The sequence below is a fragment of the Agelaius phoeniceus genome, chromosome 1 (assembly GCF_051311805.1).
Source record: "Agelaius phoeniceus isolate bAgePho1 chromosome 1, bAgePho1.hap1, whole genome shotgun sequence".
Lineage (NCBI taxonomy): Eukaryota > Metazoa > Chordata > Aves > Passeriformes > Icteridae > Agelaius > Agelaius phoeniceus.
Window position 1 is genome coordinate 81,674,789 of NC_135265.1, and position 15,066 is coordinate 81,689,854.

A 15,066-nucleotide genomic window follows, 5' to 3' on the forward strand; every position below is an offset into this window, starting at 1 on the left:
ATTTATTACATAATACATACTTATATATATATAAAGTTTAGCATATTGATCTGTGGGTAATACAAAGTGTATTAGCTGTGAGGCAGGTGTTTACTTGTTCTGATTTTTACTTCATTTATAAAACTCATGTAAATGGAGAGATTGAAGGAAGATTCTGCAGTGCACCTTTCTGCTTCACTGAAATTCTTAAACTGCAGGTCATAGCCTGCGTTTGTGAACTTAGACAAAAATTTAAATTTTATGTGCCTGGGGTTCTGTTAGCAAAACTTCCTACCAAAGAGGGATGTTGTTAGAACGCGTTCATTAGCTCTTGAGGGAGTAGCTTGCTCCCAAAATACTTCAGGACAGAAAATTCTCATGGGTCTGAGAGATTCTTTGAAGGATATTACCTCATTTCTAAGAAGAGAGCACCTCATATTCCAATCACTATATAGAATGTCTTGTGAGCAGAGGTCATCAGCTTTGATGTTCAACATAATAAACTGCAAATGTATTTTTAATCTGAGCAGAGGCCTTTTGTTTATTCTGTGAGGCAAACTGAGGTAGCTACAGCAAGCATCAATAAAAAGGAACTTCTTGAATTTCTAATTACAGCTGAAATGTCAGATAGAGTTGTTTTGTTGTTTGGGCTTAAATGATTGGAAAAAAAAATTTCTTTGATCTTGTTTAAGTTCACATTGACTAAATCCCATTTATTATACCCTTAACTGAATAGAGTGAAGTACAGCTTCAAAAATTTTCATATATCACTGAGATGATGTCCTTTGTTGCTGTTAAAATATTTGAAGTGACATACTGCTATCTATAAAAAACTTACTTTTGCTTTACATTAAAAAAAAATTAAATTTTCTTTATTTTGTTAAACTTCACCAGATATCTGGTTATAGGAATACCAGGATGTTTTCAGTTGAAATATATATGTCAGTTCTTTTCACCAATAATAAATGTAAACCTTCATTCTCAAATAGATAATTCATCATTTTTAAATACTGGAAAGTAAATGAGCCAAACTGTTGGTGTTAATCATAATTTTTCATTTAATGTCAGACAGTACTAAATCTGTTGATTGGTTGAGTAATGCCAATGTCTTTGCATCCTAAATTAATATTGCTCTTGCACTGTCTATGAAGTGCACACTGCTGAACCTTCTTTGGCATTCTGCATTTTTTGAAAAACAAAGACCCTGAATCAATATCAAGTAGTTGAAATACCTACTGAGGGTTTTGGCTTGTGTGTATTTTATCATATTTATGTGTGCTTCTCAGTTTATAACGTAGGTCAATGCCAATCTGTTAATTTTAGGAGATATTACTTTTAACAGTGGGACTGAAAATTGCTTTTCTGATGCCTTCTCAATCAGACAAGCACTAAAGGTCAGCTCTGTGCTTGTAGTTAGAAGTGTTATTTGGAAGATCCCACTAGCCCTTCATGATTAGAGTAGCATACTTGTGTTGTCCTTCAAATGTAATGTTTTTTGAAAGTATTAAAGTGCTTTACAATTATAGGTAACTCAGGCCTACCCAGGGGTTTTTTTTTTGTAAAATCTCAAATCACATGAAAACTTTGATTTATGATAGGTATAGCCTTCCTACCAAGCATGAAAAACAAAATGTGTCACAGAGCAGAATACATTAAGGCTTACTGACTGAGAAAGCAACAGATTTATTCATACCTTCTCAGGGCAATTTTAGAACATGATTTTCAGTCTCCTCCTGTTCAGAAAATAGTTTTGACCCTCTGTCAACCCCAGATATAGATCCCAAGATCTAAAGAGGTCACTTAAGAGACACAGGGAAAAAAAACAATCTGTACTCAGTAACAGAAATAAGATACCAACTCCCAAGAAAAAAGCTCCTGAATATTGATCCCATGCTTTGCATCCTCACGTCACACAACCTTTCCACCAAACACCCACCTGGTTTCTATAGACACAGAAAAAAAGATCCCCATCCTTCTCCACACAGTGCAGTTTAACACAGAGGGAACGATTCTTGTTTCATTTTAAGCATATATACTGGTAGTTGAATTTATTTACATTATGCCTGTTCACAGCTTTATGTTACCTTTGTATATGATCTGAAAAGTCCTAATGAGAAAGCCATTCTTAAATAGGATCTACCTCCAAACCCTGATTTAGATCACCTAAACAAATTAGACTTTGGAGTTAATGCAGCAATTTGCATAACATTCTGCTCTATTTTCAGCTAAAATTGCTCAGCACTTTTTTAAACCTGTAGCAAATTACTTCACTAATGAGGCAAAATTACCCTGTGATGTTACAGGTAAATTTTTCTGTAATAAATCGCATGTGCATTTGCAAGGTACAGATTTTGCATTGTCTACCTGCTGTTCCATAGGCACATCAGAAGAAATAATGGAGAGGACTTAAAGTTTGAACCAGTATATTTGTCTTAAGAGATGTGCTGCACTAAATATTATTCCCATATTTTGTTTTTATGAGTTGTTTTCTCCCTTCCACATCCATTTCAAGTTCTGGGAGTCAGGCCTCTGAAACTAGCTAGCAGTGGGGCTGCTTGTCTTCCAAACCCTTCTCCAAAAAAATAGTGTGGTTCTTACCCGCTTAGATGGAAGTCATTTTAGTAATGTAAACAAGGCAAAGATAAATAACTGAGAGAATTTGTAACTGCAGTAAAAACATGAAGAAATAGAATCATTTCATGGATATTGTGGATAAACAGCCAGTGCAGTCAAGTTGCTGTGCAGCTGTCTTGGCCTTTGCTGCAGTGCCCTGGTCCTTGTGGCCAAACCAGTCAGCTCACACAGTAAGCCTGAAAAGAACAGGGCGCCTGTAGTCAAAGAGTGTGTCACCACACAACCTGCTGCCATTTAAAAATTCTTGGGAATTTGGTTTGGCTCTTGTAGCTTCTCCTTCTAGCACTGGTAGAACAGAGTTGCACAAAATCCATTCATACATGAAGTGGTAGCACTGCCCTGCTGGTTGGAAAACCAGTATCTAAAAACATTAAAACCAATTCTTACTAATTGTTTCCAGAAGCAGACTTAAACTGAATTGTCCTTTTAATTTGGTGTTTATTGCATACATAACATCACCTGTGCTAGGAGGCAGTTATTTTTTAGTTCTGTTCTATATGTAACAGAGTGGCATTAAAAACAATTCCATGTGTTTAAATATGTGTATTTTGATATATTAAAATATGCTTTCTTAATAGCAGAAATGTCACAGAATAAGTGGCAGATGATGCAGTGTGTTATGTCAATTAAACTGGCAATTAATATCTATGATGTGTAGAAAGGATTGATTGTTGTTAGATTTCCTTCACCTCCTCTGGATGAAGAGTTACTCAATAGTGATTATTAAGTAAAATGTAGAAAGTAAGCATCTAACCATGAATTAATCTTTGAATTAGGAATGTGGAGCTGTTAATAGTGGAACACTTAATGTCTTACTGGGAAGAGGAGATTGTGCTATTTTAGCAGCACACTTCATCACTCTGTCAGTGTAACAGGTTTTTTTTTTTCCTATTCCTACTTCTCTTGTTTCCATTATGTTTTACTTTGTTAGGAAGGGTACTCAGAATGAAATGCAGAAAAGGATGTTTCAGTTATACCTACTGGCAAAATTTGAACAATATTTTAGATACCCACTTGCTGAATATAAATAGAAGAGGAAGGCTGTTTTGGTTTCTGTCACAGAAGTATTTTTAGGCTGTTTTGGAATACTTCATTATCTAACAGTCTTTGGCTAAACTGTTTAAAACTTGAAGCTTCACTTTTCTTTCTTTTTGTATCTCTAGCTCTAATTTTTGTAGCATTCCAAGGGATTCCAATTGCAAGAGGCAATTTCCATTATGTAGTGATTGAAAGAAAGGGTTTTGCTTCTTTGCTGCTGGGAGGAATCGAATAATTTTCATTCCACAGATTTCAAGGAATATATTTCAAAATTGGGTTCAAAACCTTAGTGAGAATCAAAACAGATAATATCTATTTGCTTTAACTTTGCTTCTGCTGTTGCAAAGCCATAAGCAATAGCTAGGTTCCAGGGCCAGATTTCTCATAGCTTGATATGAAGAGAGGTCACTCACCTACATTTTGTTCACTCTGGTCTCACCGGTATCTATCCTTGAGAACCACAGTGTCACTGATAGCTCTTTCCCACATCCCCTGTTGTCCTCAGCTATTCCAGCTAAAGGTCCACTAGTGTTATGCCATTGTTAGCAATTAGGATTAATAAGAAGGTAAAACAAGGTGCAGTGATCAAATGAGGAGTGTGACCAGACACGCATGGTGAAGCACAACTTATTTACAGATGACCAATCCCTTTCATCATGCCTTTTTTCTATTTCCTCATGTTGTTCCTCCCCCATGCATTTGGAATGACTCCCTTTTCCTATCTTTGCCCTTCTGCTAAATATCCTGTGAGTCTGGCACACTGCCACAATCCCATCAGCATGCTCTTTACCATAGGACCTTTCCATTCATTCCTCCCTGTGTCCCCACTTTACCAGTTAACAAAGCTGAGGCTGAACCTCTCCAAGCCTTGGAGTGGTTCCTTCTGCAGCCCATTGAGCAGTGACCTCCCAGACGTGGTCTTTAGCATTGTCCCTTGCTCTGCAGGGTTTGTGTACATCAGTGTGGTTTATTACTTTTCCCATCTCATCTCTGTTTATATGCTGGACAGCCACTGAGCAGATGTCCTCACAAAACAGATGCCTCTACATTCCAAGTATCTACATACCCTTCACATCCTGCATTTCATTTCCTTCCACACATTCAGACAATCTGTTGTATTGAATTGAGAAAGCAGGCTATCAAGCATTAATATGCTAAGCTCTTACAGTAATCAAGCATATAGATATATATATATATATAGATATAGTTTCAGACATATTGTCGATGTCTTATTGACTTGTTTTTATCAGGACATATGCTTCAGGCTGGTCATGTGTAACTCCTGGTAGATTAAGTGTCTAACAGTCCACTCTTGGGATGAACACCACTGAGTCAAACATAAACCTTGAAACAGATTAATTAATTTCTCATAGGCTCTTGGCATGGGGTATAGAAGCTGTCCTAAAAACATAATTGACATCTTCACTGCCTCCAGTAGCAGCCTGAACCCCTTCTTGAATCTAAGTTTTATTTTCATAGTGTGGATGCAAATACATATTCTCAGATGTAATGTAAAAAAACTTCATATTATGTCAGAGGAGAAGACTCTGTCATCAAGCTGACATGAGTGCACTTTTGTCAATCAGTGTACTAGAGAGTCTGGCACCTATTCCTGTCCTGTCTGCCTGTGTTTTGGCATCAGTGAGCCTGGTCAAGTGCTTGTGGCCAGCAAGTAGACAGTGACATTAATGGCAAAGAGCCAACTTTAAAGGAAAGTTTGAAAATGTCCTGGTAAAAGAAAACACATGATTCCTCAGATGAAAGAAGAAAGATGCATTCTTCCATGGAAATAGTTTTTTTCCCCAAAATTTATGTAATCTCTGTTCTTTCAGTTTTCACTTTGATTGGCATAGATTCCTAATCACAGCTCTGTATTTAACAGCTCTCTAACAGTGTCTTCCAAAGACATACACAAAATATTTTCAGTGAGAAAAAGGAAGGAAAATAACTTTCAGAAATTACTGTATCCGTGGATTAAGAGAGTCATGAGAAAGAACACAGCGCAGATTCACCCAGCCTTGTTAATATTGTTAATCCTTCTCCTCTGATCCTTTTTTTTTATTTTTGAGAAAAGATGGTGTAAAAAGGGGACAATGCATTTGGGACATGGGTAGATGCAGCTGGGCATACTCAATTGCTGGAAAGTTGAAGGTCATTCTTTTGAGATCAGAAATGGCTACTTTGGGGCTGCTGTGTGTAAGAATAGAGTTGGTCCTCTGTATCTCCTGACAAATTGGTACTCCACTGTTTGTTTTTATTGGTCAAGCAGACTCTGACATATTCTATTTTCTTTTCCTCCTAGATGTAACAAGGCAGCAGCCACTGATATGTCAGTAAATATTATATTAAGAAATGTTTTCTTCATCTTAAGTTAGGAAAGAGACAGAAGTATCAAATTGGGATTTGGGATTTGATGCCCCATTGGTGCAAATTGCTGCTTATCCATCTCCAGGCATTTTTGGCATAGACATTTGGCAGTAGCACTGTTGAATTCACTGGAGCTGTGACTAACTTAGCTGAGATCTGCCCCAGGAGACTAGGTCAGAATTGTCCTCCTGGCTATGGCTCTTAGCTCCCTAAAGGACTTGAACAAATAATTTCATTTCCTTTGCCTCTATTTCAATACATTTAAATAGATCCTGCTAACATCCATCACAATCTCACAATTTGTCAGGCTTACTTAAACTGCTGGAGAGTATAGTTCTAAACATCTATATAGATATTTGATAGAAGCATGAAGATGGGGTGAATAAAGGCCTGGTGTAAAAAAAACACAAAACAACCAAAGCAAGAGAGGAGTCCAGATAAAAAACAGCATCAGAAACTGGGCTCCTAGTTGTGAACAATCAGCTCCATCTCTCCCTGCATGACACAGTTACTCTGCCAAATACCTGAGCTTGGAAATTCAAGGAAAGTTTGTAAAATAAATCTTCTATTTCCTAGGTAAGAATAGGTTCTTCCTTCAGTAAAATTCAAGAAATTTTGTCAAGTTATGTAAAGTGTTATGTAACAACTGTTTCATTTCTGTTGTATTACCCTTTTTTTTCTGACAGAAATGCATTTTAGATTAATATTTAATGTCTTTGCTTTTAACAAACTATCTTTGAATCACTTTAGCCTGCTGCTGGCTTCAGGTTCCTGGGAGAGGAGGAGCTGCATGAGCTGAACACTAGTGTGCTGTCAGCTACCATAACTGGAAAGAGAAGGTGCAGCTCAGGAATACTGTCTCAGTGTTGCAGAACCACACATTTCCCTTTAGAAATGAGCAGAAGATAGCAGAGCCTATCCCCTGAGAGCATCCACAGGATAAACTGCTGGGGAGCATGAGATGCCTCTTGATTGTGTGCAAGGGAAAGAGTGGGAAAAACGGCATAAGCACAGAGTCCTTCTGAATGGAGACAGAGCCCTCTGAGTCTTTAGCTGAATTGTAGCACACAGGATGATTTTTTCTACAAATTAATACTTTTTCACATTCTTACTCTTTTTTTTTTAGCAGCAAAGCAATTAAAATATTCATTCAACATATTGTGGTTTAAAAATATAATTCACAAAGATCAGCAGGCATGTTTTCATTCTGTCGTTCCTGATATTACTCATCACACCAGGCAACTCATATATTTTTTAACTGTATTCTTTCTTCTATCAGATCTTGTTTCTTTTCCAAGGTTGAAGTGTGAAGCTCTGTGGTTGATTCACCTTTTGTAGAACTGATGCATAAATTTTTGTTCCTAGTCTTTTTAGTAAATGTCATCCGTTTTGTCATGTAGGTGGCTCTTCATGTAGCATGCTTAGTTTTTAAAATCTGGTTAGTAGGGGAAGCAAATGTATTTTTATATGAAGGTTAAATGGTAATGGATTGTAAACCCAAGCAAACAAAACAAAACAAGCAAGATTCACCCCACGTCTCTCCCTGATTAACTTGGTCAATTTTTTTCTGGCTCAGAAATGAGCTAATTATTTAATTGCAAGTCATCCTGTTCACATGCAAAATATGTGACTAGTGATATATTTTTCAGCACCTTTTCTCTTTGACCTGCTTTTCTCATTTCTAAACTGAAAGAGGTCATGGTTTCTCTAAGCAGCAGAAGCATAAAGTCTCAAAAAGATTGGTGAATTTTTCTGCCTGAAGTTGATATATTTTACCAATATATATACCATTCATACCTCTTCATGCATCATGTAGTGCCAGCTGCTGCAGTCTTTGAGGTGACCTGCATATTGCTCAGAAAGTTGCACATTAGTACTGATATAATGCCTATTTAAGGAAAAATATCCTAGTTTCTCTTTAAATACTATCACTTTGGCATTTAGACCAAAGCTGTGTGGTAACTGTATAGACATTACTTTTAAGCTTGAATTCCTAATAGATTTTATTGTACTTTAACTGTTTCCTTCTTCCAAGACTTCCCCCTGCAGAGCCCCAAGAACACACAGCCATGCAAAAACTGCTTCACAAATATTTCAAATTATTTTTTGTTGTCCTAAATGTAAAATGGCCAGCTGAAATGCCTGGCTTGTTTTGGGCCTTAGCCAATGACACATATGGGGAAACTTCATGACCTTTTCAGAGTTGTCTGTGTAATTTGCTTGAAGCTAAAGCATTGTACTCTTCAGATGTTAGTTATGAACCTGTGTGGTTTCTTAACATTAGATCCAAAAATCATTACTCTTTGAGGAACAAATAGTGCCACAGAACAATAAAGTGTTTGTTTGAAATGGTTTCATAATAAATTGTACTTAGTATTCCTGACCTTCTTGATAATTTGTCTCAAATATTTTTTAGATATGCATTTTAAAATGATTTTTATATGAGATATCAAATTAGAAATTTATTTTGTAGGCACCTTGGGTACGTACACATAAGACTTTGTTCTGCATCACTTAAGGGTCTCCCTCAATATTGTTAGAACAAGCTTACCACAATTTATTTCATATCCTTATCTTAATGTTTCTGGTGGTTCCTCCTTTTCCTTTCATCATTGCTCATCCCAATTTAGTTGATATAATGTCCTTACTGAGACTACGGTAGTTGTTCCCATTCCCAGTAATAAAATGTAAAGGTAGGAAACTTTATGATATTAAAAAAACTAAAAACTTTATGATGTTAAGTGCTTTGTTTTGTTTGCTGTAGCCTTGTGGTTTTTTCTCTAGCTTGTGATGTGTTACACTCTGAAGGAGATGATGTTTCTCCAGCACAGAAGAAACTCTTGCCAAGGCAAACCTTGACGAACCGTGAGAAACCTTGATGAGGCAACACTTGACTAATTTTGGCTGCTTTTACAGAAGTTCTGGTTTGTCAGTGTACAGTTTTGTTGCCACTGAAAGAATAATACTAGGAATCAGGGCAGTGAAATATAGCAGCTCTGTGGTGTTACCAGCACACCTTTACTGCCCGGCAGCCTGCATAAAACACATCTTCATTACATTGGACAGCATTTATTGGTACTGGTGTTCATTGCCTAACTGTGTGATTATCACTTTGTCCTGTTTCAGATAAGAAGACAAGGCGGAATACAATTACTGGTGGACCTATTGGACCATCGGATGACAGAAGTCCACCGTAGTGCCTGTGGAGCTTTGAGAAACTTGGTATATGGGAAGGCAAATGATGACAACAAAATAGCTCTGAAAAACTGTGGTGGTATCCCAGCATTAGTACGGTTACTCCGCAAGACTACAGATTTGGAAATCAGAGAACTGGTCACAGGTTTGAATTTTTCAATATTTTTTGTTCAAACTCTCTGTCATTCTTGCAAGCACAGTTCTGTGCCACATGCCACTTGCTCCATCAGTAACCATTTCATGACCATCTTGTTTGCCATAACAAAAAGCTTTCAAGCCCTTTGGATTTATGTAATGGATGAATGGCTTTCAATATCATGCAGTTTACAGATGTAGGTATGGTTTATGGCTGTCGTTGCTGGTTCACTTTGTTCACTTGGTTAGCCATGAGTGCTCTTGTGGGAGATGTGCTCCACACATGGATATGTTCTGGTGGGAATCCTCTGCTCTCCTTCCTGTCTGGTGTAGGGCTGGCCAGGCAAGAAACATATTTTGCTTAATTTACTTAGAAACTGTTACTTCTTGCTTTTATATACTATGTAATGATGTTGTGAGAGGGAGGATTTGTTAAGGGGTTTTCTGCCTTTCTTGGGGTTCTTACAGGAAAGTGGAAAACTGTGTTGGAGAGGTGGACATCATCTTCTGAAGCCTTTTGTCTGAAATTTGATAGCATGCTATGTGATGTGTTGCCCACAGAGCATGCAGGTAGTGGTAGTTTATTTCTTTTCTTGATGTAGGAGGATCTGGTCTTTTTAAGATTGTGTGGATTTTCCCTTTCTGAAATTCAAGGGAGGGGGGCTGGGTGGTGGTGTTCAGGAATACAGGAATGCTGTCAAACAGGACTGGTATGAAATGTTTGGAATTTTTTTTTCACCTTGCCCTTAAGCTAGCATATTTAATATGCAAAACAGAAGTGAGACAGAGGGTTTTTTTGTTTTTCACTTTGTGATTTCATTCTATTTGGTGATTATTTAACACTATAAATCAAAAATATTTTCATTATCCTGTTTCCAGTTTTCAATTGTATTTTCATTATGGGTTTCCTACTAAAATATGTAAGAAAATTTGTAATTTCTGTCACAAATCATCAGAGTACACATTATCATCTATGTTTGTGCAGAAATTACTTAGCCTTGTACGTCAGGCCTCATTTAGGATACAGTTGATAAGATGATCATCCTTTGGTTGGGTCCAGGTTTCTTCCTTGAGGGTATTTGAATAAACTGCATGGTGTTTATTAAATGTAGATTTTTTATATTTAATTTTGTTTCTTAGTTACAACAGTTATCACCTCCTACTTGTTAGTCAGGATTAATGGGGCAGAGATACAGGTTACATGAGCTCAAATTGTGCCTCCTGTGGAGTGACAGAATTACTGACAGATCTAATAAAGTGTAACCACTGCTTCATACTCAGCATACTTGTTTGTCTCTTGGTTATGTTGTCAGTATCCTGGCTCCAGGGAACATTCTGCCTATTTATTCTGAGCAGTAAGTGGCAAACTGCTAATACACCTCAGCAGTCACCGTGGCACTTCCCACGCCATCTGTAGATGGAACACACAATGTCATTAGGTCATTTAAAAAATATATACTGGGCTACAGTTTACATTGGTTCCATTGCACAGTATGCTGTAAAATATTCCCAAATTCCCACTGAAAGAAAGGATGTTTCTTTTCTAGTATGCCCACAAAGTGTTGCTACCAAGAGGAGTAGGCACTGACCATCAGTGGTGGGCAGTAACCTGCCTTTGTACAGGTAGATGCAACTCCCAGGGATGGTGAGCATCAGGAGTGCTGGATGTGTATGAAAGGGGAGAAGACCAAGATGGTGACCCTGAGGAATGGAATCAAAGTCAGTGGTATTTCAACATTTTATTCCTGAGCCTGTTTTTGTATTGGAGTTTTTTGTTCATTTTTAATAGCCTGTACATCCCAGAAGGCCACTGCTTGCCCTGGCACACAGTGCCATATTTTCAGAAAGGCAGATGTTTTGTGCCTTTCAGAATGTAGATCACTGGCCCTGGCTTTCAAAATGCAGACATGTTTGTGGTAGTGCTATGCAAAGCTTCCTTCTAAAGCAAGGCTCATAGCTGCAGCTCTCATCTTGCATCTCTTAGGAAACAGGCTAAAGTTGTGCATCTGAATCAGTTCTCCTTTCCTTTTTATTTTGGTAAAGTTTTGTAGTGTGACAGCTGAATTCCTTCTTTCTGTCCTTTCTAGGGAGTGAAAGGTAGCTCCTGCAGCAGCTCCCTTGGTAATGAAAAGATTTGACTCGGTGGCAGGCATAAGGAAAAATAAAAAGTTCCTCATGCTTTCCATCAGCCTTCCTGAGCTGAGGTGGCAGGAAGCTAATTATTTCAGTAGGGGCTCCACAGCCTGGAGGAGATGCAGAGAAAATAATAACAAATGTCTGTTTTGGGAGTAAACATAATACCTTGAGCCTTTCCATCTCATGTTCATTGTGCATCCTGTTATATAAAGGCTGCTCTTGTTTGTTACTTTTAGGGAGGACACAAAGTTCATGCCTTAGGAATTCATGCAGGCTCTGACATAGCTGCCCCTAAACAGTCATCCACATTTGTCTGCAGAGCACTTCTCTTTGGTGGGGAAGTATCATTATCTCGGTCCTACAGATGGGGAACTGAGCCTATCAAGTGTAAATGACCTGTCCAGAAATCTGGCAAGATGAAGGTATGAAGCACTCTGAGTAGGAACCCAGCTGCAAGGGAAGAAATATGGCCTGGAGAGGTTTTTTAGCAGCTCAATTTGTCTGGCAGTAGTGGAGCATTCATTGCCTGCCCCAAGTACCGTGAAGCACTTGCCCAGCAGAGCGAAAGTTCTGATATTAGTTTCTTCCTCAAACATGCACATTCTCTTCCTTCTTGTTGCTCTTCTCTAAGTAGAATAGAACTTCAATTTCTGGCAATCTCAAGCCTGGCTTTGGAAGGGTATTTAAATGTGCAGAGCAGCTTTCTAGCCCAGTAGCTCCTTGATTGTCAGGATTGCCTTCAGCACCATTTGTGTCTTGTCCTCTTTTCCAGAGATTTCTTTCTGCCATAATCTCTCCAAAACAGAGTTTTTTTACTTTTTCCTTTATCTTGTCTCTCTCCTCCTCAGCAGCAGAGGTCATGGGCTAATACTGGAAAACCTTACCATGCTCAAATTTTTGGACTGCACAAACTTAACCTTGTAGCAAAGTGTTAGAGTTTCAAGGCTGTCTTATGTCAAGGAAATGGTTTCAGTGCAGGCTCCCATGAAGAAGCTCTGAGGGAAGTGTGCTGCCTGGCTGTTATTAAATTAAATGATGTTAATGCCCAGGAAATATTTCCTGAGATATGGAAAGATTATTCATACAGAAACACTTCCACAGTTACAGGTTTTTACTAGAAGAACATGGATAAAATTAGGTATACCCGTGAACATTTGTGGAAAGTGAAATACTCTGATAGAAATATAGATGTTGGCATGACCTACAGCCTCTGGTAGTTTGCAGAGATGCAAGGAGAACCCAAATCACAACGTAAGTCTGTAAATAAAAAGAAATATAGGTTAAGCTGAATGCACCACACTTTAACTAGCCATCTTTTTACCCCAGCACTGTGCTGCCAGTTTCCACAGTAGCACCTGTTTGTGGGAAAAAATAAAAGCCTTCGATTTTAAAATAATTAAATGTTAACGCTTTTCTAATAAATATAAATAGAGAGGAACACAGTACAAAATTAGCACAGATCCTGCAGATGGTAGAAAGAAATGTTTTCACTTGGTAATAATGACAGTGAGTAACTGATTCCTGATTCTCTTGCCTTTAACAAGTTAATTATGAACCCTTCCACAAAAGTCTATTTTATAATTTTTTCTATTTGTTTTACTGTCAGGGAAAAAAATACATGGAAAAATCTGACATTTTAGCAAGGATAACAGAGGAATCCCATGGATGCCTTGTGTAATAGGTGAGGTCAAGCAGCTGTTGCTAGACCCTTTCCAACTCAGGCTGTTCTATGATTCTGTGATTCAACTTATGCTTGCTCCTTCTTCCATCTGCTTGATTGGTTGACTCGGTTGATCTCTGTCTGAGATAAAATAGTTTAAACTGTTATTCTTCTCAGTTTTGACAAACAAGATCCTTCACAGCTAGAATGACAGTTTCTGCCTATGAACAACGAGGTAGCTGGATTTAAGAAACTCCTTTTAAAGAGGGCCCTTGTATGACTGCATAACCTGTTTAAAATCTGTAAATACCATTTCTGATTGAAAGGTAAAAGTGGATAATCCACTTTTAGAAAGTACATGATGATAAAGAGCTGCAGCTATAAATAATGTCGGGAGAAACTGTTTTTTTCCTGTGCTAGCAGCCAGTCTCCTGCTTATTTTGGTTGACAATAAAGTGTCAGAGATTTAACTATTGTCTACTAAAAAGATATAAATTATAAAAATCAGCACATTAAAAAACTTATAAAGCAGAAACTAACACTAGACATATATACTAAATATAGATAGGTAGATATTGACTCTGTGTACTTCATTCACATTTTTATTCACTTAATTAAATGGCTTTTATTCCATTCCTGCAAAACATTACAAGATACTGCGTACAAAATATTTCTTTCAAAGAAGCACTAGTTCTCCAAGTAGCCTTAGCCCACAGTCAAGCTGGACAGGGAAGAATTTCATTTCCTTCCCAGACTTTGGATTGCAGTATTCATTAGTGCTGTCTTTAATTTCAGCTGTGGCCAGTTTGGGTTTTGGCCTGGTTGGTCCCCTGTTTTCACTCCATGTTATGCAATATTATTGCATAGTCCTGTTTCAGTTTTAGTAGCTGCTGTGTGTTTATAAGGAGGGGTTTATAACCTTATGGATAAACTCTCAGTGTCACTGAAAGCAATTACATCTTGTTCACCTGTCTGGTCTGAGTTAAGTACTGCCGGTGAAAGCTCCTTTTGATTGCATGCTGCTTCTTAGCATGTGCATAAATTATTGGCAGATTGGTCAAGCCACTCCAGAAGGCCCCTTTGAGCCCTGTATCTGCCTTTGCTGATCTGTGTAGTTGTAAGTTAGTAAACCTGCAGTGATATGTAAAGCATGGTTAAGGGAGTATTCTATTTAAATGGACCTTTTAGCTCACTTCAGTGGAAGATTTAATTTTTTTTTTTAAAGTAATTCTGGCCAATTATTTAGAATTTTTAACTTCCTAGTACAATGGCAGTTCCTCTGTTTGGGGTTCCCAAAGTCAAAATCACATGGCTGCAATTGTTTTCACTTTGTAATGTTATTTTCTAATTGGACTTTGTAAGGTATCCCACTTGTGAATTTTTTGCATAGTAAATTTATTTACCAATATTATGGCAAAGGGTTGGCTGTTTAGTACTTAGGATCTTGAAGCAGTTTAATTTAATAATTTAATAGTTTTCTGCAAACATGCCCTTGACATACCTTAGTTACTGGAGTGTGTAAACACAGATGTGAAATTTTATTGTGATATAAACATTTATTTGGAGGTGGCACCTATTTGTAACCTTATTGCTCTCTGTAAATTTGATTTAAAAATGAATAAAGGTTCTTTTATCCCATTCCGAGATGACTTTCCTACAGCCTTAAGTAAGAAAGAACCAAACTCTTCTATGAGTTCTGAATTCTTATAGTATTTCACCTTGATGTAATTCCTTAAATCTCTATTATATCCCTTTTCCTTTGCAGGTTTATATTAGGTGTTGCTCCAGTATTGCTCATATAAAGTATCCCATTTCTTAACTGTATTCAAGTGTTGTAATGGAGAAATGCAAGTGTAAGGAAGCCTGACCAGAGAAAGGCCTAATTAATTATCAGCTTTTGATCTGTAATGTAAAAAGATAAG

At 37.5% G+C, this 15,066-nt stretch overlaps 1 protein-coding gene across 11 annotated transcripts in view; it reads left to right on the top strand.

The window, feature by feature from the left end:
• CTNND2 (catenin delta 2) overlaps positions 1-15,066 on the top strand; it is a 638,012-nt gene that overhangs the window by 487,100 nt on the left and 135,846 nt on the right. For all 11 annotated transcript variants that reach the window (XM_077182185.1, XM_077182224.1, XM_077182172.1 and 8 more), the window contains one exon: positions 9,145-9,358. In XM_077182185.1, coding sequence (XP_077038300.1) covers positions 9,145-9,358 — 214 coding nt within the window. The remainder of the gene's footprint in view (positions 1-9,144; positions 9,359-15,066) is intronic.